The sequence below is a fragment of the Canis lupus genome, chromosome 1, assembly GCF_003254725.2.
Source record: "Canis lupus dingo isolate Sandy chromosome 1, ASM325472v2, whole genome shotgun sequence".
Lineage (NCBI taxonomy): Eukaryota > Metazoa > Chordata > Mammalia > Carnivora > Canidae > Canis > Canis lupus.
The window spans coordinates 81,291,645-81,316,389 of NC_064243.1; the positions used below are offsets into that span (position 1 = coordinate 81,291,645).

Sequence of the window (24,745 nt, forward strand, 5' to 3'; positions counted from 1 at the left end):
GCATTGGATTATGTTGTGTTTCTTTGTGCTTATGGTTGATTGATATACTATGAAAGTCACAGCATTTTTCTAACTCAAACTTTCTAAATGTCCTTGTAGGGAAGGAGAAATAAATTTCCTTTTACCTTCTTGGTTCCTGAGATCCCCAAACAGATTAGGGAAAACAAAACACATTAGTTTAATCATATGTGTGCCTCTGTATACAGGAGAGATAACGAGATGAACTGAGTAACTTTCCGAGTAGGCCAGGCTCTCCCCTTGAGTAAGTTCTTCAGCTAAAGATGTTGGGGGAGGAGGAATCACTAGGAAGGAGGTTAATCAGGTGCAGCCCAGTAAAGGGGAGAGTAAGGGTGTTAGAATGTAGAGTCAGCCTCCTCTTTCTGGCACAGAGAGGGAGAGACCCTCAGGAAATGGAGGGTAGCTTTTACTAGGTTTTCAGAGCTTTTGCTGGATCTCCTGTTTCTTAAAAATAATTAGTTCAAAATAATCCTTATGCCAAAGAGGCATACTTTAGGGTGCCAGTCTATTTCCCTTTGGGTCTGCCTTTGAAATATCAAATTAGTTTCACAGCCCAGAAGCTGAGTTGATCGACAGATTGCCTGTAGCTTCACTGAACCAGTCTCAGTCTTGAGAGAGAACAGGTCAGGTTGGTTAACAAGTTGTGTCTCCTTTCAGGAAGTAGAAGCCCAGTTAGGCCTCTTCACTACAAACAGGTATTTAATAAGCATTTCTATGGTAAAAAGGAAAAGGTTAACAGTTGGGGCAAATTATACACTAAACCTCGGTCCTGAGGGCAGTGGGTCAGAAGACTTCTACATGTTGGGATCAGAGGATCTTTTGCAGTTTGAATGTCTCTGTCATCAGGTGTTGAGGTAAACTTTGGCCCACAAAGCAACAAGCGTGACAACTGTAAACATGAGCTATTGTGGCCATTTCTGTGGAGTTTATATCAAGTCTTTCACATTTAGTTTGCAGGCTTGGGTCAACACTTTTGCAAAACTGAAATAATAATTTCTGAAAATGATGAAAGACTTACAAAATGGCCATCATCAAAGATCTGATGAGAGTTCACACTGCAAGGCAGCTGACAAGGACATCTGATTACTTCTGTGACCTACATTTTAAGATAAGCAGAATTTTAAGTGATAGCATTACACCAGGAGATATCGAATTTCCATGCAGTTTGTTTTTAGTGATTCCAAGTCAAAAAAGAGCAGAGGAAAACTAGGAATGCGAGTTTGAAGAGGTCAATAGCAAGATTATGTGAGGAAACTAGAAGACTTAATGATTAAGTCCATTTACAGGTAAATAAACCCTCAGACAACACAACTAGATACGGATACCCACAAGAGTGTATTATAGTTTCTACTGAAGCATCATCTTGCTCTGTAATCATCCACACTTTTACCAAGGATAATTACAATAAAATTACACTTGGCCTGATTACTTACATAACAAGAATAGTGATTGACCATATAGACTCTTTTAAATGTGCTTTATTGGAACTTTTTATAAGGACTCTCAATAAGAGCCTCCTGAGGCTAGAAAGCCAAGATCTTACCCTCACTCTTTGACTACAGTACCTATAGATTTGAGTTAGTCACTCTCTTCTCAAGATCTCCCAAATATCCTAGGGTTCCTGCATCTGCCAGGAAATAATCTTTCTTATAGGAACCCTGGAGGAAGGGAGCTATACTGACTCCATGAAGTCAACCTAATCTTCTTAAAACCGTATAATCACGTCTGATTCTATGGACATTCTCAAATATGACATTCCACTCAAAGTCTTGGTAATATAACTAGTGTTTCTATTTGTGTCCTGTGTCAAGGAGAACAGCTTCTTATTGAGATTATACAAATAACTATTACCATGAAAATAAGAATGGTCTCTGAGTTTTCAAATTCTGGAGGGATCATTGAGGGAGAGAGTAACTCTTTCATCCTGTTCATTAATGTATACTTTACCAAATTGCTGTAAGTCATAGGTAACTTAAAGAAAAGTTTCCTTAAATCTAGAAACAAGCAGTATTTCCAACAAAGTCATAAAAATTAAAACCATCCTCATGATGATGATGTCCATGTAATTCTTGTTGATCTTTTACTAGAGATTTTATAATTTCACTTTTTCCATTGAGTTTTGTAAGTTCAATGGTACAATTTTAAAGTTATTGAAAACCTGTACTTATCAGAGCCCTTTCCATGAATCCCCTTGAAGATGAAGCAGTTTCGCAAAAGCAAAACAGTAACTTCTATAAATGGCAAAACACTTTAAATATGGCATGGTTAAAGATCTGGTGAGCATTCACTATAATACAACTAACTGATAAGAAATTTTGGTTATTTCTGTAACATTATTTTAAGAAAATAAGTAGAATTATAAGTGGTAGCACTTATACTATGACATAACAGATTTCAAGAATTACATACAATTTCTGGAACGTTTATATTAATAACATATATCCATACAAATACAAACTAAACAAAGGTAAGCATCAATGATTTACAAGTGCTTCCAATGTAACAAAAGTCAAATTAGTTTAATAGTTCTTTACAAGGAGAGAGACAAATCTTGACCTGTTTCAGGGGCCTTCTGGAATATCCCTAAGTTAGTTTAAAGTCAGAAAGACTTCATCCAGATTTTGAGGTTCAGCTCTTCAAAAATATCAATAGTTTTGAAACACTTGACTAGAATTAGGATTTCTTGATTACCTACCTAACCAAAGTGAAAATGGATTTTAAAGGCAAATACAGAAAGTTACATAATTGTGAGCAGAACTTGGCTCTTAATATTGAGAAGACTCAGTTTTCATAAGTAATCAAAGACCTGATGATGAAGATAACATGAAACACAGGAAGTTATTTCAGTAAAACACAAAATCTTTTGCTTTCCTTAAAAGGTAAGAATCTTTTAAGGTTTTTGATCAGGAGCAGATCCAAAGTCTGAGAGAACTTTGTCCCCTTGTCACCAGCTAGACCCCAAGACCTGACCTTTACTTCCTACTTGCTTGAACTCACCGATCTTGGTCCTTTTTTCCTTAGGCTCTTCTTTCCAGTTTGTCTCTTAACTCACACAGTCCAAAACTGCCCCTTGAGCAATAACATAGCACTTGCCCTGACAAGACCTTCAGCTGGCCAAGACCACCCAGACCAGTTTGAGCTTAACCCCCGACTTGCACTTGCACAGGACCATGGAGAGACCTCTAGAATGACCTACGACTACCTTTACCCCATTGTAATACTAAAATTGGCCTCCAAGGAGGAGCACAAGCCTCATTTACATAACATACAATGTAAGACAGGCATTTTAAAGTACAATTGTCCTCTTATGCTCATGCCCGCCTCCACATACTATGACAAAAGATCCCCTTTTTAGAGGAATTTTTAAAAAGATTTTGAGAGAGAGAGAGAAAATAAAAATGAGCCAGGGGAGGGAGAGGGAGAAGCTAAGCAAGGATTCAGATGCAGGACTCTGCTTCAGGACCCTGAGATCATGACCTGAACCAAAGGCAGGTGGTTAACCAACTGAACCACCCAGGTGCCCCCCCTTTTTTTTTAAGATTTGAGAGAGGGAGTGAGCAAGCACATGCCCACAAGCGGGAGGAGACAGAGAGGGAAAAGAGAATCTTCAGCAGGCTCCATGCCCAGCACAGGGCTCAATCTTACAACCCTGAGATCATGACCTGAGCCAAAATCAAGAGTCAGACACTTAACAGAGCCATCTGGGCACCCCAAGAGATCCATTTTTAAAATATTCATCATAACCCTAAATAAAAGGAACCCATCCACCCTTGCTTACAGAGTCACCGCTTTGGAAGTTACTCCCTGTGAACTTTTTTTGCTGCAAATTTTACCTTGTGCAACAAGTCAGTCAACCTGGTGTAGTATTGATCTTGTGACTGGCCAAGGAGCAAAGTCAAGCTGGTTTAGTTCCACGTTTGCCAGATGGAAGAAAACTTTTAGTTTTATATGAGTAGACTATTGATAGTAAACTTTATCTTTATACATTTATGAATTCTATTTTAGCTAGCTTAATTACATAAGGTTTTTCTCTCTCTTTCCAACTTTATATAGCCAATTAATTTTCCCTTATTCTCCTCTTTCCTCTTCTGAAACAACTCATTCTATTCTAGGAGAAAACTTTTTCCTATACCAAAAATGCATCTTTGTACCTCATACCTTTTCTTTACCAAAAGCACATCTTATTTTCCTTGTATACAGAGAGGTTTTCCTTACTATTTCTAGTAGTTTTAATTACATATGTTAATTATAATTAGTATTCCCAACTCTCTGAAACCTTAATTTCTAGAAGAAGCAGTTATCAACTATAGTTTGGCAAATTTATAAGTACATTTCATAATTTCTAGAAGCATATGCTTCTTCCTAGTAAAATTTTTCAATGTGGTACAAGACATTTACTAATAGACCCAAATATGTTTAGTTTCTCTGTATTGAGCCAAAAGTAGATAAACCTACATTCAGTAATGTTTCAGTGTTTTATCATATTTGGAAATTTAGGTATTCCAATGAATTTCCATACATTAACATAGGAATATTTTATGGCTTAAAATTACCCAAAAGAGGGACTCCTGGGTGGCTCAGTCAGTGAAGTGTCTGCCTTTGGCTCATGATTCCAGGGTCCTGGGATCCATCTCCACGTTGGGATCCTTGCTCAGCAGGGAGTCTGCTTCTCCCTCTCCCTGTTTGTGCTGGCTTTCTCTCTCTCTTACTCTCAAATAAATTTTTAAAAATTTACCAAAAAAGATTCTGAAAGTTAAAGTATGTTATAAAGCTTGATCGTTGTTGATAATTTCATAAACTTCAATCTCACTTAAATATACTTAATTCACTTGTTCTTGATCATATTGGGATTACTTCTAAAAATTTCATGAGACATTAACGCCAAGATCCTGTCATTTTTCTTGCTGATAATTTTTCTAACAGAGATAATATGAACTCTTTGGGTGGCTCAGTGGTTGAGCGTCTGCCTTGGGCTCAGGGCATGATCCCAGCATTTTGGGATCGAGTCCTGCTTCTCCCTCTGCCTGTGTCTCTACCTCTGTGTGTCTCTCATGAATAAATAAAATCTTAAAAAAAAATGCACTACATCCAATGCTGACAACCTGAAAACATACCTATTTTAATTAAACCAAATTAAACTAGCTTTTATTTACTGAATACCTTCCCAGATCGCATGAAACTTGGAAAACATTTGGGCTAGTTTTTGTATTTCTGAGTCTAGAAAATGCTTAATTCATTTAAGCAGTTATTTCTGAGCCAGTTAAGTAGAGCTGGTTTACAAGTTAATTTTGGCAATACCATCCGGCGGTAGAAAAATATCACATCTACAACATACATCTATAGACATACACATAGATACAAACAGAGACCTTATACCTAACACTGTAATGTTTTAAACTGTGAATCAGGTACAATAATACAAAACTCAGTAGAAAGAACAGTTGGATCCAAATTATGTTTCTGGCAATGGAAGGAGTTAAGTTTACTTATGGTGAACTCAGATCACTAAAGTGTTTGGTTTTTTTTAACCAATATTTGTAGAGAAGACGCTTTTAAAAAAAAATTTTGTCCAATTTCCAATTAGCTCCTTTTTTCCTTCTGATGAGAACCATCTCCCTAAAGTCTTCATATCAAAGAGATGGCTCTCAGGTCCTAGGGAAGATGGGGGTAGATAATGTACATCACAGGCCTGGGGAAAGAATCCAAGTTTCCTCTAAGGAGCTTGGGGGGGGGGGTGTCTATCTGCCTATTATCAGAAGTCTAGAGTAATTACTATTAAAATTTTTCCTTTTCTTAGGTGTAGGACCATTCTATTTCCAATATTCCAATTAAAAAAATATTATTTATTTATTCATGAGAGAGAGAGGCAGGCAGAGACACAGGCAGAGGGGGAAACAGGCTCCACACAGGGAGCCCAACATGGGACTCGATCCCGGGACTCCAGGATCAGGCCTTGGGCCGAAGGCGGTGCCAAACCGCTGAGCCACCCAGGCTGCCCCAATATCCCAATCTTATATGATATCTGCAAGCATTTTGAATTGAACGGGAGGTTTGGAGATTGGTAAGGATAGATGGGACTTTGGATTGCTTCTAGAACCATGTTTCTAGTTTTATAAAGAGTCAAAAGATACAGTATTTCTAATTCGTCAAGGAAGTAGGGGAGCCTGAATGATATTGTGGGCTTAACACGTCCATCCAACTACATTATCTTCAATTTGCTTCTTTATATCAATATTCCATTCAAAATGGAAATCAAAAGATTTCTAGGTCCAGGAGCTTCAGGGCTGAATGCAGTATGCCTTTGTAGAGTAGATATATAAAGCCTTCAACACTCTGATGCTCTCCTTTTTTGAGTGTATAATCCAACCTTGGACCAATTCACTTAAGGGGGAAAAGACTACTCTTGCTTCTATCGGTCCATGAACATCAGCTTTGGCCAATCCTTTCCTGATCATTTGCAGAAGGGCCTGAGAGAAATTCTGGTCATCCATTTCCTCTGTGAGGGGAGACTGCCCCAGTGGGCTGGCTGGCCGGCCTGATCACTGCACTGTAAACATGTGGGAAGAGGATCCCTGACTAGCCAATCAAGGTCCCTGTGAGTGGGGTTGTGAATGGTCACTGATCTACCTCTTTAAATCTGACAGAATCTTCTGGATAAAAAGGGCTTTGTAGTTTCACCTTATTAAGAGAGTCCTTAAGGCTAGATGCTACATTCCTTCATGTCTTTTTTAATTTGATCATTCCATAGATGCCAGTAAAGCAACTGTTTAGATTGAGAGCTCTCTGAACATTTTCAAATATATACATTTTTTCCCATTCAAAAGGTCCATCATCTGGCTATTGAGGAGTAGAATCTTGTATTAATCTCCATAGGGACTCCAACCCATAAGCCTTTTTATGGCTTAACTGTGGATGCCAAGAGGTACCCCCTTTGGGCAGATAAGAGGTAACCAACCCTTTGCTGGAAAAGATGAAGTTGTTACAGGTTCCAGAAAGTTCACTCTTAGTCTAAGAAAGTAAAGACCTTCCTTGTCACGGGCAATAAGAATGATGTAGTGAAAGGATGTCTCTTGTTTCTCAAGGGAATGTGAGACCCCTCCAGTCCCAGACCTGCTAATCTGTGACTGCAGAAACATACCCCTGGAAAGGTACTTTTCTGGTATGGAGACAAGGTTGAGACGACAGGCCCCTTATGGACTAGGAACTCCTAAGACAAACTCCCGAGAACTTGCACAGTGGGATAGAGAGAGAATGTTGCTTCTCACTTATGTCTTGGATCCCCAACCTATTCGGCTGGCTGCCACATATGAACTCATACTTGCATCTTCCCTCTAGTGAAAACACATCATACACTAAAGATCACGAACAGCTTCGGATCATCAGCTAACTTATGCAAAGTGCTCAAGACCAGTAATCAAGGGAATTAATGCAAGATTTTGTTTTTTAAGTTCTTGCTAGCACTGAGTTATTGTCATTTTTTACCTTTGGCTGACAAAGCATGTTAGAAAGTGATGGCTTTCAAACACTTCTAGTAGCAAGAAAGCTATCTAGTAAATCGTAACAAAAGATAGTAATAACAAAGTATTTTCTTAAGTCATGCAAAGGCTGAACTCTCCATATCAGAGATGAATTAATCATCTCTGCCAATATTAATCAATTATGCAAGTAAAAAAAAATTCTCTCCTAACACTTCTTTCCAAATATACTCCTTACTTACTGAGCAAATGAGCCATTTGAAGTTTGCTGAGGTTGAGAGGCACAATCTCAGTGCTTTGCTTTACAATCTACAAAGTATTAACCAAAAGCTTTTGGTTTCCAATGACCATGCTGGGCTGGAATGCTGTCTTATAGAAAAATCAGGACTTTGGGCCATCTGTTTGTCATCAACATTTATTTAGGCCCCCAAAAGGGGAGATTTTAGATAGGTGAGGGAGGACTTATTGGTAATGTTTCTGGGTCTACCCAGGAACTAAAAACAGGCAGACTAAAGATCAGAAATCTTTTTTTGATCTGTTTTATGTGGAAAAAATACACATAAACTAAGGAGCGATCTGACCAAGAAATCTAATTCTACCAAGAGCAAAAATTAATGATAATATATATATATATATATATATATATATATATATATATATATATATATTAAAGTCATTAGTGACCATGGCTAATCAATTTTTTGGGAAAAAAAAAAAAAGAGACCAAGGCCAATTTCAAGACAAGGAACTTCACTGTAAATATCTGTGTTTATAAATTATTAGAATAAAAAAACAACAACAAGAAGGCAAAGACTGTAACAGGCCACTGGGTCAGGAGCCCACATAAAGGGTATAAGATATATAAAAGTGAAGGAAATATTGCAGCGATGCAGAAATAGATATTTTAAAAATGAATTAACATCATCAATAACCATATTTTTACCAATTAATAGTAAGCATCCCAAAGAAGCACACACTATTTGGTCAATACAAAAATTAGTATTTTTAAAGTGCACATTTCCTGAAAAATCCATTTTCATATATCACACACATATTCATATATAGAGATGATCATTTTTAAAGTCTGTAACAGTCTACTTGACTTTGAAATAAATCCCAGATACTAACAGTTTATGTATAAAATTACTGATATTGAGGAACATTTCAATGTAGTCTACATCTTCATTTGAGGGTTTTTCAGCCTCTAAATGGAGAACCTCTGGGTAGTCAATGGAACACTGATGGTATGATGGCATAATAAGGGATATGGGGGCCTTCCAACATGTTCTAAGCACATTTCTGATTATTAGACTTTTTAATGTATAACTCTCATAGGACTTGTTATAGGACCTTACTAGAAAGGATTCATTATTAAGGTATCAGAGCGATACTTATAATAATGAGTGGTGTTGAGAGGGTTTTCAGATTGACAAGTACCTACCATAGCGAGTATTAAGCTAGAACACATATTAACTTGAATAAGGTAATAAAAACTTTACACACATATCAAACTATAAAATCTGAAGTTACATGTTAGTTATGTAGCTTTTGGGTAACCAAAATTACCAACTTTTTTTTGAAAATGCATATTTATGCTTTAAAAAAGAACGTGTAATTCTAAAGTAAAACTTAAAAAAAAATGACATGGAACAATTTATTTTAACAAAACAGGAAATAAAGTAGAAAAGGTTTCAATTAAACATGAAGGAGGTTTCTAATAGAGTAGGATCCAGCATCTTCTCAGTTCATGTGCTGGCCTGCTTGCTGAATAACCCTGCAACAAGTACTTCGTTTTACACCAATTGTGGTAAAAAGAAAAGAAGCATGAGCAAAGGTCTGCATTAATAGCTGTATTGGCCAATAACCAAAACTACAGAGTGAATGAACCATAAAAATTTTAATTGCTTAATACTAACTGGATTGGTCAGGATTGGCAGTCAGGTATAATTTCAAAAGTACATTTAAAGCATTGGGTGAATGGCCCTCTTTGAAGGCATGTGAAGGAGCTACAGGGGATCCTGAGTAATAGCACCAAAGAAAATCATATTGAGTGAATTTTGTCCTGAACTTTGAATAAGGAATGCAGGTTATTTCTACTGGAAATCTATAGAAATGAGGAAATCCAATGATTTCACATCGACTGCACTGACATTTATACAGCACCCTCCAGAGAATGAGTACTTCGACCCTATAAAAGTGTGACCTCTATCTAAGCTCCCCATTTTTAAGGGACATTACCACCTGTAAGTGAGTGAGTGACATCAAAGGCATATCGAGCAAATTTATAAAAGGAGAGAACTTCTGTCCCCAGTCCTAGTAAAATGCCTAGTGAGAGAGAAATATCTCTAGTTAAATGATAGCCTGTGGCCTTTTTTGGGTGCCGTTTGCAGATCTAACTTTTCTATGTTTTTTGTGGTACCTTGAGGGCATCTGGTACACACCAAGAAAGGAAAACACCTTATAAAAAGCAAAACAAGAGCCATCCTACCTTCTTACTCAAAAGAAAAAGTGTTCACAATCTGAAGATATCCCTGAGTGCGGGTCTGCTGCTCCTGATCTAAGGTTAGGGCCCACACAATCCACACTGTTCCAACCATCAGTGGATGGCCGACGCCTCCCACAGCAGTGGCTCACAAGGTCTTTTTTTTTTTTTTTTTTTAAACTGCAATTCATAACAGGAAATAACATTTTATATTGTGACCCAGTACACACAGTATATAAACTAGGAAACATTTCAGCAAACAATATTTAACCTTGTTATATACAATGTTCTCTTATTTTTATTTCTGTTCCACTTTTAAAATATGCTGGCCTTGAGCTGTGAAATTGGTTTTATGGCCCCCTAATGTGTTAAGACCTACAGTCTGGAAAACACTGTCCTTGAGGAGTTTGACAGATCTTGAGAAAAGGTAAAACGCAATGGCCTTGGAACCCAAACAAATTTTTCTCAATTGTGTTGGCAGGAACACAAAAACATCCAGTTCCAAACAGCTACTTGTATCTGCAGTGTATTCGGTACCCAGTTTCAACTACTATGGGCAACCTAGCTTAGTATATTCTGTCCCAACCTTTTTTTTTTTAATAATAAATTTATTTTTTATTGGTGTTCAATTTGCCAACATCGTTTTTTTTTTTTTTAGTTTTTTTAAAAAATTTATTTATTTATTTATGATAGAGAAAGAGAGAGAGAGAGGCAGAGACACAGGAGGAATGAGAAGCAGGCTCCATGCCAGGAGCCCGATGCGGGACTTGATCCTGGGACTCCAGGATCACGCCCTGGGCCAAAGGCAGGCGCCAAACCGCTGAGCCACCCAGGGATCCCCAATTTGCCAACATACAGAATAACACTCAGTGCTCATCCCGTCAAGCACCCCCCCCCCAAGTGCCTGTCACCCATTCACCCCCCACCCCCCGCCCTCCTCCCCTTCCACCACCCCCAGTTCGTTTCCCAGAGTTAGGAATCTTTATGTTCTGTCTCCCTTTCTGATATTTCCCACCCATTTCTTCTCCCTTCCCTTCTATTCCCTTTCACTATTATTTATATTCCCCAAATGAATGAGAACATATGTTTGTCCTTCTCCGACTGACTCATTTCACTCAGCCTAATACCCTCCAGTTCCATCCACATTGAAGCAAATGGTGGGTATTGTCCCAACCTTTTTAATACAGGGGCCTTGGCTTGGCCTGAAGGATCACTTAACACTGGCAATTGATGAATGAATGGTGCAGAAAATTCAGCACTAAGTAGAGTCTGTATTTTTATCAGATAGGAATAAAATACTATGATATTTCTAAGAGATAAGCTAGATGTATATTCACTGGGAAAATTTAGTTACTACAATCATAAAAAAACCCCAACAAGATAATTATGATAGAAATGGTAATATAAGAAGAAATTCTTATTTACTTGGAAGCTACAGGACAGTTTTGTCATGAGTTATGATTGTGGAGGAGGGTGGTCCAGGGAAGAACTCCCTACAGCAGCTCATGATTTAGGGACCAGAAAATAACTTGGCTATATTAAACTTAACCTGGGGATAATCCCAAGGTCTTGCTAACACTAGGGCAAAGGCATACAATACGTAACACAGTAAGAGGGAAGCCAATGGAGAAACGCATATGCTCCTAGGTTCAGGCATTATTTTGTAAATGTCAAGAAATCACATGGTTCTTATTGTACCAGAAATCAAAGTTGCTATTTCTAATGGTCATAGTTTTCTGGAGGAGAGCTGACAAAGAACAGACACATTGCCTTGGGCTTTACACAGTAAATCACAGACCACAATATATGCTGTTCTAGAATTAAGAGGCTGGGGCTGGAGAAGGGACACAATACTCAGGATCTCATTCCATACCAGCTACCAACCAACCAAGAGAAGTTTAAAGCTCTCAAACAGAGAGCCGTTGTTAAATATAATTTGGGGAAGATTATTTTCAAATACAGTAAGATAATGGACTCTAATGTTCAAGAAAAAAAAATACAGAATCAAACACACAATTATAAAATGTTATGCTACAAAGACTGACTCATTAGCTAGTAATCTACTGATGTTCCTTATTTAAATGAAGACAGTCCTCTAAGACAATTGATAAATGATTGCTCTTGTAACTGTGGGTCCTTCTATGCTAGAAACAAAGGAAGTGATAGGAAGTGTTGATCCGCAGACCACCACTAAAGAACAAGAAAAGATTATTTCTAGGTCCTCCTTGGTAAGGGCACAGGAAGAACAGGGACAGGGAGGCTGGCTTTGCATCTGTACTAGTTACAAGACCCATTCCTTGTTGCTCTCCAGAAGATACCAGAAAAACCTTTATGCTTACTCTTTTATTAGGCCTTTCCCTTTTACCATGGAACAAGTTATGAGTCTGTATTTTTTCTGAGAATGAAATCATGAAACTGTAATAGGTGATGAGGTACTTGGTTAATGGCACGGAATGGAACTTCAGTGAAGCAACACTGCAGGTGGGGACAATCACTGAAAGTTTTCTGGCCATTACTCTTAGTTTTAATTCTAATGTTTATAAAATTAGAGGAGCTGAGCAACAGAGAAAATGTCTATGTTACTTTAAACAAAGGTCATCTTGGGAACACACACTACAATGGGGTATGAAATTTGTCATCTTGCGATTCAATTTATGTTCAGCAAAGAAAAAATTCTGGGGGAAACTATTGATAATAAACAATGTATTTTTATAATCAAAGGAAAATCAGTAGTAGGATTCGGTCAGGAAGAAATACAATTAAAGTCTGGCATGCTGTTTATTTTAGCTTTTACAACAAAGCAAGGGTTTGAGGACCCTGAGGAGATTTTCACAATCACTGACTATACAGAGTCTCCAATCCCAGAAACAGTTTATAATAATTTCATGGCACATACAACATGCATCAAATACTCTGTATTATTCAATAACTAAATAAGACACCGCATCATTCTCTTCATGGTTCACAATCATATACTCATCCCATTTCACTGGAAAAAGTCCATTAATATTAAGGAATAAGGATCTTGGACAAAAACCAAGAAAAAAACCCTATGACCTTATTTTCACTAATGCCACAGCCCATGATTTTTGTTCTGATGAGCTTTTACAAGTGATTCTCACTTGAATAACTAGAGAAAGCACAGTAGCAATTCCCCATCTTCTGCTAACAGAACAGGCAATGGACACTTTAGGATACAGACATTTACTTACAAGAAGAGCTGTCTGTTTTGAAGCATAATTTGTATCTTAAGATGGTGGGAATTCTGTTTATTTCATATTATCAGTGAATGGAAAGTTAAGGCTTGAGGGATTTTCCTTTAAAGTCAGCAATCTGTTAAAAATGTGACTTGGGTAAACCAAGTAGATCCCATGAAGTTGACTTGAAGAAATATTTCTAAGGCTTCAAAGTTCTGAAAGGGGCTTTTCCATTTTGGATATGACACTCATTTCTTCTAGCCTTTCTTAAGATGAGGCTTGAAGGGGGTATTAATCTGTATTATATAATATTAAAAAAGGTCATTTTTCATAGTCATGCTATGAAAGTATAATTCAAACCTATCCTTTATAAAAAAATAAGGAAAATAATACCAAAATATTTATCTGTAAAAAGAACTTCATGCCTCTAAAGAAACCACCACTAAATTTCTCTTGATACCATTGAGGCAATGATTTGATCATTTACCCAGCACTGATTCAGGGTGTCTAAAGTAAGCATGATAGAAGTTTAAAATGTGAACAAGAAACATTAAACTTAGCTCCATGAGGGGTGTGAATACGGGCAATTTCTCCACATTGCAAAGAATCACTCGGAGCAAATATTTAAGATTCGAAAGAGAAATGTTTCTTTTATAAAGTAGTTAGAATTTTAACCAGATGCATGATTCAAGTTAGAAAACCAAAGGGATCCCCAATGAGCTGCAATATTTTAATCACATGACTGTTTCTTTACCTGATTGTAACCGTTTTTTTTTTTTTTTTCTTTCGTACGTGAAATTACTTCTGTAGTATACTTTCCAAACTGCTTTTGGAAGGTACAAGGTGGAAATTCTAATGATTTATTGCTGTGTCTCTTCAGGTAGTATTCTCCATCAGAATCTCGGGGAAGGTTCTCTTGCTTCTTCTAGTTTTGTGAGGATCCACTGTCGTGGAGAAATAAACCAACATTTGCTTATTTCAAGAACTCGCAACGAAACTCAAAATGTAATGAATGTAAATCTAGAAGTTGGCTTTCTAGTTAAGGGTATACTCGTGTCCAATAATTAAATTCTCATGCATAAGACATCATTCATCTCAGTTAAATAGCCCAGAAGTTCAGATACAGTGGTACCAGATTTAACAGTAAGAATAATGTTTTTCTAAGGTCTTTGGACTTGAAGGTTTGTCTTCAGAATAAGAAAAGTAAAATAAACCATCTTGAGAGAGAAGGGTAATTTGGCAGCTGGGTTGAATAACTGTGGCATAGCGTGAAAACTATCCACACAGACTTTCTTCCAACCTATGGCAATTCTGTATCACAAACCTTCATGATTCCATATACAGGATTCTACTGATGGAGTAGGAATAATTACATGTAATTCTACAGAGGCTAGCAGCATAGCATATTCTTGAGCATTTTAGGTATTCTCATGATACAGATCTTTTCTATTTTGCTTTGAAATTGCAAAAATAAAATGCAAATATAGTGTAAACCTTCTTACCAATAATGTCCATTATCATTGGGGCTGTGTGACAGATTAAAGCCCTGGAGGCAATACTAGGGTTATCTAATTATGAGAAGCTTCAGCAGAGGTATCTGTGCTTCTATTAACATAAGAACTTAGTAGAAATGTCTCTATGATAAACAGAACAAGAAATGAGCCCAGTAGCCTTCTCTGGATGTTTCTGGCAGAGCAAGAAGATTTAAAAACCAATCTCCTGGGATAAAATAACACGGTGACAGAGATAAATGAAAGAGAAACCGAGAAAGGTGGTAATGAAAAATAGTTTTTAGGAAACATTACCTAGTTACATATAGTAAAACTGTAAAAAAAAAAAATTAAAAACAAAACTTTTCTGTCTTAAAAAAAGCAGTCCAACTTATTACATGGCTTTGAAATGAGAAGCTGCTATCGGTTTAAGGAAAAGATATTCATTATATTTACCCTAGCGTCCTCTGGGGTCTTGAAGTTAATTATTTTTCCAAACTCTTTGGCATGAAACACAGACTTCACCCGTTCCTATAAACAGAGTAACTTAATTAAAATGACAATCTGGTAGAAATAGGCTCAAAGAATGCCACAGTTATATGAATCTGTGCTTAAAGTGTCCCTCTTACACAAATGATATGCCTTTAAAACAGCCAAGAATTAAGAAACAAGAATCAAACACAAATGGAAAGAAAAGACTAGGTTCTAACATATCCATTATCATTAAGCTTAAGTTAAAAAGTTTTGAGATTTTAATTTCCAAAGCCATGTAAGGTTTATGCAGAGGAGGTGGTAAATCAGAGCAGTATTTTCCCCTCCAAATAGTTTTTCAGATTGTTCTTGAGGAGTTTCTCAGATTGCTCATGATGAGCTCAGCTCATCATCATACACGTGTGTTTGTATATATACACATACATGTTATATGTAACTTCTGACATTTTAAATCAGTCATGCAATAAGAATGTAGCTTAAGCTTAATGCCTTTTTTTTTAGTGTCCTCCACTTTTTACACTCCTCTAGTATTCTATTCAGTGTTTGTGGGGAGAGCTAATAGTGGATGGTAAGAATGAGAGGGACAAACAGACATAATGGGACTACTGAGGAGCAGGCAATGTTTACCTCTATTAACTATGGGCAGAGCTACAGAAGCAGCAATGTTGGGAGTCTCATTAGCTGAACAATTTCTCTAAGTATTTCAAACATCCATGTAAATAGAGACTCCAGAAGAAATCAGATTCTTTTACTTAAAAAAAAAAAAAAAAAAAAGGTATTTGCTGACAAAAGGTTTCAAGAAAAGAAAGAAACCAAGATAAGAAGCAGCTTATCTTTGCAGAGAGAAAAAGGTATGAAAAAAGCCAGGAAAGTAGTATGGACTAGAACAAAAATAGCCACTATCTATTACTTTGCATAATAAGGCCACTGGGCATTTCATTTTCTGAGTGAATCAGAGAAATTTTTTTTTAATGTTTTATTTATTTATTCATGAGACAGAGACAGAGACAGAGAGGTAGAAGAAGGCTCCATGCACCGAGCCCAATGTGGGACTCGATCCTGAGACTCCAGGATCACGCCCTGAGCTGAAGGCAGACGCTCAACCTCTGAACCAGCCAGGTGTCCTCAGAGAAATTCTTAATGTGTGAGTTGGTCTAAGATCCTCAAGAACAAATAGCCAGTCTACTACTCAGAAGCTGCCTGTGTCTTTGGACTGAGTGGTAAGACAAAAGACATGAACTTCAATGGTTAAAAACAATAACCTAGGGGTGGTTCTGTTTGACAGGCTAGCCCAAAAAACATCTGTTTCTGCTTGCCTGTGTCTATTGCCCCTTCTTCCAGAGACAACTTTCTCACCTTCTCTCACTCCAAATACGTCAGAAAGAGCTGACCCTTCCTTCTTGTAGCACTACTGGTGATCCCATGACCCTCACCTGGCCAATTGGCTCCTACCAGCTCTCTGACCAAAGTGACAGGCTCAGGAATAGCCATGTGACCACAGGTGTCCCAGTGAGAAGCTTTCAATCCACTGAGCTAGTACGATATAAACCTGGAACTTATGCTGGCCGGCTTGACAATGAAGCCAACACTAAAGAAAGCAGAACCTAGAAGCTATGGCGAAGAAGGAGAGATTGGAGGAGAGGAAGGGAGACAGAGTAACTGCTAACAGATCTAAACTAGCAGATACAGACTTACACTTTCAGTACAGGAGCCAATTAATCCCTCAAAATCAAACAAAAATAACAAAGAATAAACTTATTTGGGTTGTGTCACTTACAATATTTTCTACTAATACAGCCTGTGCCAACATGCCCATACACATAGGTATCTGGTGAAATACCTTGAGGCCAAATACCTTCTATTTTGTAATACCTTAATACCTCGTACAAACTTTAAACTTACAATGGATAATGACTCTCTGTTGATTTGCCAAATGACTAGCAATTCATTGTATCTACATCCACGTACTAGGCACCATGCTAGTAACCAATGAGGAGTGAGAAATGGTCTCTGCCCTCAAGATTAAAATGGAGTTGGGAAGATAATATCTTTAAAAAGAAGAAGAACTACCAATAACTGTTAGAAAGAGAAGTAACTTTTTAAGTGTCCTTTTTTAAGATTTTCAGGGAAAAACATTTTGTACCTAACTGCTAGGGATTCTGAGAATACAAATGATTTTCTCATTTTTGTGTCTGGGACAGCAGTGAGAAGTTGGGTTTCTAGAAAGTGAAGGCTCAGGAACAGCTCATGCTGTTAATAAAGTAGCATATTTTTTCTTGGCCTAGGCTGTTTTTCCTTAAGCCTGAGTAAGAAAGGAGGTATAAAAGAAAACCCAAATAAGACAAAGCAATATCTATAAAAGAGATAGAAAAATTATAAAAGAGGACAATTTCAATGCATCATTTTCAATTCCAAGTTTCCAAAAAAATCATTCAACATACCTTTGCTTCAATGCGTAATCTTCTCCCATGAACAATGAATGGCTCTTTGGTAAATTCATCAAAACTATACTGCCACTCACATGTAAGCTGTCCAAATGTTCCTTTTGTTACAAACAATACACCACTGAGGGGAAAAAAGAGAATCTACTGTAGAAATAGACACTTATTTCCAACAATAATAGCAAGATATACATTTATTGCCAAGTGCACGTAAAACATTAATCAAGAAAGACTATATTGTGAGTTATAAAAAACCTTAAGGAATATAAAAGAACTGAAATCATACAAAGGATGTCCTCAGAGCATAATGAAATTAAACTAGAATTAAACTAGAAACTAGTAACAGAGTATTTCTAAATGCTTGGAAACTAGCATACTGCTATATAATCTATGGGTCAAACAATCTCAGAAGAAATTAGAAAATACATTGAAGTGAATGAGAATGAAAATATAACACAACATAATAAAATCTGTGGGATGAAGCTAAAGCAATGCTTGGTGGGAAATTTATAGTACAACATACTCATGTTAGAAAAAATGAAGTACTTCTACAGTCAAATATATACGGCACTTTATACACCTTAGAAAAAAATTCACCGAACCTATTATTAGCTAATATTTTGGAGAACTTGGGTGCATCAATGCTTTAGAATAAGTGTTTTTATTACTAAGGCTCCATGCAATAGGCTTTCCAACCTACCTCCAAAAAAAGGCTTTTAAAATTCTTATTTTCTCATCTTGAGGGGAAAAAAAATGAAGAAATGAAAAATAGATTCTATAATAATTCTATTCACTCTTTCCTTCAAAGACCTATTCTTCTCCAGTTCTTTCTAGTTGAAACACCAATTCTAGGTGCAACAGATTTTTTTTTAAGTAATATCTATTTGAAGGCATGGAATTATGCTAAAGAGCTGGTTCCTGGCTGGACTTACATACATCTCTCATATCAATCTTCTGTCCCCTCTTTCACTAATCCTGGATTATAGGAACTGTTCGAACAAACCTCCTGGTTCTCCTGCACATCTTGAACCATGTGAAAAATCAAAGATAGGCTAATCTTGTAGCAGGCACCTGGTTCTCATTCTCTGATTCCCTTTAATCGTCAAGCTGGAAACTTGGAAAGAAAGGAAATCCTAACGATGAATATCACCTTCCAGTCAACTACAACTCACTCACCTCCCTTACTTTATCAAGGTTTATAGGACTTTCTTTAAAGAGGTCTACTGTGTTGGGAAGGTCATTTTTTTAAATGTTGCAAACTGAATCATAAACTATTAAACATTTTTTAAAAGATTTTATTTATTCATGAGAGACAGAGGGAGAGAGAGGCAGAGACACAGGCAGAGGGAGAAGCAGGCTCCATGCAGGGAGCCTGATGTGGGACTCGATCCCGGATCCTGGGATCATGCCCTGAGCCAAAGGCAGATGCTCAACCGTTGAGCCACCCAGATGTCCCCAAGACACAGATCTAAAGCAAAAAAATTAAAGCAAAGTACAGAATGGTACATGCAACAGATTTCCATTTACGTTAAGATACATATGTGTGATGCTTGTATAGGCAAAGAATATTTCAAGAAGAAAAAAAAAAAAAAAGAAGAAGAAAGAATATTTCAAGAAGGAAACAAGTAAAAGTGGTTGCCTCTGGGACCCGGGATAAAGGACTGGTATCTGGAATAGAATGAAGACTAACTTTACATGTACATCTTCTAATACTGTGTGAATTCTGTGTTACTTTTTAAATAAAAAAATTAGATATTATAAATTTTAAACTCAGAAATGATTAGGATGAAAAACATCAGAAATGACTGCTAGGTTCAACATGAACTTAACTAACAAATGTTAATATGTAATTTCACCTTTTTGATAGTGAACAAAACCACATAGGCTTACTGACCACTCCTTTATTTTCAGCCATAACCTCTTTCCCTCAGGCACATTTTCACTTTGTGCCATCCATCCAGAAATCTCCATTTTCATACTCCATCAGCTCATTCTTCTCCTCAGTTTAACAGTGACTCCTACAAAAGCTAGCCCCTCTGACACAGTGGCTATGCCACTATGTATTTTTGTATGCACCTCTACTGCCCATGGTCTACTTGAGTATTTGGCCGTAGCTGGGAGTATCCACATAAGAACTGATCTGTCTCAGGGGCGCCTGGGTGGCTCAGTTGGTTAAGCATCTGCCTTTAGCTCAGGTCATGATCCCAGGGTCCTGGGATCGAGCCCTGCATTGGGTTCCCTGCTCAGTTGGGGAGTCTGCTTCTCTCTGCCCTCCTGCCCCTTTCCCCACTTATGTGCACTCTCTCTCAATAAAATGTTAAAAACAAAAAAGAACTGATCTGTCTCCAATGGTATATGTACTTACCTGAGTGAATTTCTATGTATGCTAAGTAGATATCCCAGACAACTTCAGGGCACTCTGAAATTGTGTATTTTTTTAAAAGGGAAGAAATGGTATTGTGAGGATAGTTTTATGGGAATTTCTATATTATTCAAATTGGTTGAAAAATACTAAATTATTTATTTTTGTGCACGGGTATGCATTTATCTCTCTGCATGCACAATGCTAAGCATGAATTTATGTAAGGTTTTCATAAGAGGCTTACAGAGCAAGAGGACAAGAGTCAGCAGCAATCAGTGTTAACTACCTGCAATAAATTCATGAGTGGCTTCTCAGTTAACCTCTCATCAAGAAAGAAATTTACCTTTTAGTTATCATTAACATATCTGTTTTATTGATCATGACATGGGTAAAATACTTGTATTTTGCAAATCTTCCATTTTCCATGACCTAAAAAAAGGTGAGAGAGAGAGAGAGAGAGAGAGAGAGAGAGAGAGAGAATTTCATTACTATTTCTATTTTAAAGCAAGTAATGCACTGTGATCCTCTAGAAGCCATTTCTCAGTAGGGGCAAATTATTAACATACAGTAAATACATCATCATAAAATTGATATTCACAAAAATCATTGCTTCCTTTTTAAAAGCACCTATTTGCACAGCTTTATTTAAGATGACTCAATTGCAGCTCTATCAATCTTTTAATGCTGGCTTTTTAGAAGATAGTGTTACTACCTTACAAAGTTTAAATTGAACCTATTAAGTTACCACATTCATTTTATCCTGGAAAACATAATTCTATTTGATCACATCTGTACAAAAACACAAGCTAACATATATTTAAACGTATATATTACATAAATTAGTATTAGCTTCATCCTGTATCTTCCCTGAAATTTTCCTATCACCTTACAAACATGTTTTCCTTTGCCAAACTCATAACTCATTCAAAAACAAGAAGCAGAGTGTTTCTGGACAAACATGGAACCCCAGAACCTACCTAGCTTATGTAACAATCTTTATTTTCAAGATTGCTGAAACACTGTCTATCCATGACATTGTGAACAATTTTTTTCCCAGAAAATATAAAAATAATTATATAAACGAAATACACATCATTTTTAGTTCTGTTCTAAATACTATTTGCTCTGAGGGTGGAGTTACTTTGGCTACTCACAATATATAGTAGGCTAGACTACCTACATTTTAAAGGCAAACAATATAATTGTGACTAAAATCCCTCAATAGGAAGTATGTTAAAAATTTAGCCAAAATGTTAGGTATCTTGAAGAAATTCCCAAAGAGATATAAAGATTTTAGAAAACTGTATTCCATGAGGCTCTATCCATAAACTAAAATTATTTTGCTTAGAAGAAAGCTAACAAGTGACTTCATATTAATCTTAGTAGAAAAAGCTAATCCGAGTTGTCTTCATTTTATTGGAGATGAAGTTAAAGAAAAGCAGTAACTACAGCAAGCAGGATGAAACATACAGATTAACTGCATGGAAGAATTTTCTAACTTCAAAGATAATAATATTGAAAAAAGAGTATCTTTACTATTTGCTGTAGTAGGTAAGGCAAGTAAACACAAATTCCTTGAATTACAAACAAAAAAGGGATATAAGCACAGATTCAAAAGAACTTAATAAGAATGATTAGATAACAAATTATAGAAATAACTTTGAAAAGCTAGGTGAAGTGGGGCATGTTTTAAGAAAATATAAATTATTAAAAGAGAAAGAAGCATCAAAATTGCAAAGGAAAAGTAGAAATTTTTTAGATGATAGTATTGTCTGGAAACCCAAGTATATAAACTCAGTAATTTTATTTTATGAACACAATATCAAATTGAAAAATGGAAGGAAAAAATTGTTTACAAGAGGAATAAAAAAGATTTTTATGCGTCAGCTTAACAAATAATATGCAGCGCTTATGTGATAAAAGTTGTAACACTACCGAGGGGAATAATGGAAAATGTGAAAATGGGAAACCCTATCATATTCCTAGATAGAAAAATTCTTCACAATGATGTTGTTACTCCCTGCCCCAGTTCCAATTTTTACACCCCAATCCCCATATGACCCCAAGATGGTATGTGTTAGTTTGTTTTAGGGGCAAGAGAGGGAAGTGATTTGATAAAATTATATTAAAATTTATCTAGAAAAAAGTGACAATATCCAATAAATTTTAAAAGGTAAATGAGAACTACACTAGCAGACATTAACACAATTAATATGCTGCAGTAGAACAGTTTGGTGCTACTGGATGTTATATACAGACATACCAACAGCAAGAATACAGACACTAGAAATTGACCCATGCACATAGATATTATAAAATTCTATATATCCTATATATCCAAAAATAGGAATATATAAAATCAAGATAGCATTTTAAATTACTAGGGAAAAGCACGTTTTAATAAATGGTATTTCAGGTAACTGGTTGGCTAAAACTGGGTCCTTACTTCGGTCTATACCAAATTAATTCCACATGGATCATTTAAGTACAAAATGAAACTATAGAAGTACTAGAAAAAGTAACATTTTAACAATCTTAAAGAAAGCCTTAAATATAAAACATAAAGCCCATAAAACAATGTAAAAATTTGTTGTGTACCTGGAAATTAAATGCTATGGAGTAACAAGACAGTAAGCAAATAAATTATGAAGTAAATAACAACATAAAAATAAAAGAATTAGGAATAGAGATATGGAGCTAAGTTCATAACAGAGGAATATGAGTATGTTAATAGAAGAAAACTGAGTAAGCCAATAGGAAAATGTAAAAAGTTTATGAACAGGTAGTTCGGCAAAACACAAAATCTGATCAATTAAGCATAAAGAAAATGTTCACCTTAACTCAAAATCAAGAAAAAGCAAATCAACTAAAAGTACCCTTTAATTCAAGAATTCAACTGCTAGGATTTTTATCTTATGCAAAAATATACCAAGATATACATAGAGCAATCCTCATGGTAATGCTATGTTAAAATCAAAATATCTAAATGTTCATTAAAGGGGACTGTTTAAATAAATTATAACATAGCCATAAAATGGGATATTATATGGTCATGAAAAAAGGGTAGATGGGCATATTGATATCGAAGATGTACAGATATATTCAGTGAAAAGAAATTAAATTACTGGGAATGAATGGGGGGGGTGGACCAGAAACACATATATGTATATTTATGTATATTTCCATAGGAATTATCTAGGATGGTTGGTGGCAACACACTAATCTAATAGCAGTTATCACTGGGCATGAAAAGTATAATAGTGCAGGCGGAAATGGAGTCTTATTTTTAATTTTACAACATTTTGTTTCAGTTATTTTTTGTATTTGAAAAGAAATCAGCTTAAAAGTATTTATTTTTGTCCTACATAATCAAGTTTAAAAAATCAAGAGTAGAAATGTTGATCTCCTCACAAGCATCACTACTACCAGGAGTCAAGAGTCTATATGATCCATTAATAGATCACAACTTTCAAATACCTTGAAATCTATGGTTTGCCTCTAAGTACCTGTACCTAGCTTCTATTTCTATTGTTATAAATCTGGGCATTGCAGCTGACTGTACTTCTCATCACTTTCCACTTTTCAGACCAAACTTAAAAATCTAACCTCTGCATATAAACAATTAAAACAATGTCAATAGTCACAATAGTACCAGATATAAATAAAAGCTAAAAATCTCAAAAGTCATTCCCTCAATGTTTTTTGGAGTTCACTAGAAACCTTAAATGTAATACTTGAAAGATGATTGAGCATTATGGTCATAGGAGTCTACTTTGAAACATACAGTGAACTGTATTGTTGTCAGAGTGGATATATTTGAATAAACATCAAAGCTAACTCCTTATACAGCAAAATGTTGCTGGTCATCCCCATTACAAACAAGTGCATAGGGAATAAAGAATTGCACTATAAGCAGAAACTAAAATTTTGGAACTAAGTTCCAAAGAATGGGAATGATTGAGAGACAATCTAATGGTTTATCAACCATCATCTGCCATCATGTCGTAAAGTTTACAAATGTCATGCCTTTGGCCACAATTTCCTAATCATTTGTCTTTATAAATTTCCTATATATGAAGACTTACACTTTTCAAAACATTATTATAAATTATTTTAGAAAAAAAACCTGAGGATTTTAGACCTTACAAAAAGTTATTGTTCATCCAAGCATGAACACATACACACATGAAGCAGTGGAGGATCAGGTATGTCTTAGCTACCTAATCTTCATAACAACCTTGTGTATAGGTAATGTAACAGTTAAATAACTTGCTTAGGATCATACTGCCAGCTGTAAAACTAGGTTCAGAGAAGTGGTTTCTTCACTTCTCGTTCCAGTGTTTTTCACTATACTATAATATTTCCCCTGATGGTGTCAGTTACATGTTTCCCATGGTACCTCAAAAACATTTTCAATATCCCTGGACGTGGATGTTGTGAAGGCAGGCTGCTAAAGCAGCACAGGCAGGCTGATTTATTTTTAGGTTAACTGGGCCCAAGTAGTTCAGTATTCATAACCTATCTTTTACTCTCCGAAACAGATACTAGATATCAATGTTTCCATTGAAATACTTTGTGATACCCTTTAAAAGAAATGAAGAACTAGAAATCACTATGTAGAGCCTTTGCATAAAGACCAAAATTTGGCTGAAATATCAAATAATTAGGTTGAAATATCAAGTACATTAGCCAGTACATTACACACGTTAGCCTCATTTAACATGAGGCAGTGAGTGATAAGAAAAACAAATTTTGGCTTAAAGTACATGTGAAGTACTTATCATTGTG

General features: G+C 36.1%; 1 protein-coding gene across 4 annotated transcripts in view; it reads right to left on the minus strand.

The window, feature by feature from the left end:
* Positions 1–12,734: 12,734 nt before the first annotated feature.
* Positions 12,735–24,745, minus strand: part of VPS13A (vacuolar protein sorting 13 homolog A) — a 235,415-nt gene continuing 223,404 nt past the window's right edge. For 3 of the 4 annotated variants that reach the window (XM_025423277.3, XM_049091842.1, XM_049091856.1), the window contains 4 exons: positions 20,301–20,386; positions 17,596–17,719; positions 15,119–15,193; positions 12,735–14,116 (listed from right to left, as the gene is read on the minus strand). In XM_025423277.3, the coding sequence (XP_025279062.3) occupies positions 14,066–14,116; positions 15,119–15,193; positions 17,596–17,719; positions 20,301–20,386 (336 nt within the window). In that variant the 3' untranslated portion in view covers positions 12,735–14,065. Of the gene's footprint in view, positions 14,117–15,118; positions 15,194–17,595; positions 17,720–20,300; positions 20,387–24,745 lie in introns of those variants that run through there. The other variant, XR_007400987.1, reaches the window with a different exon arrangement.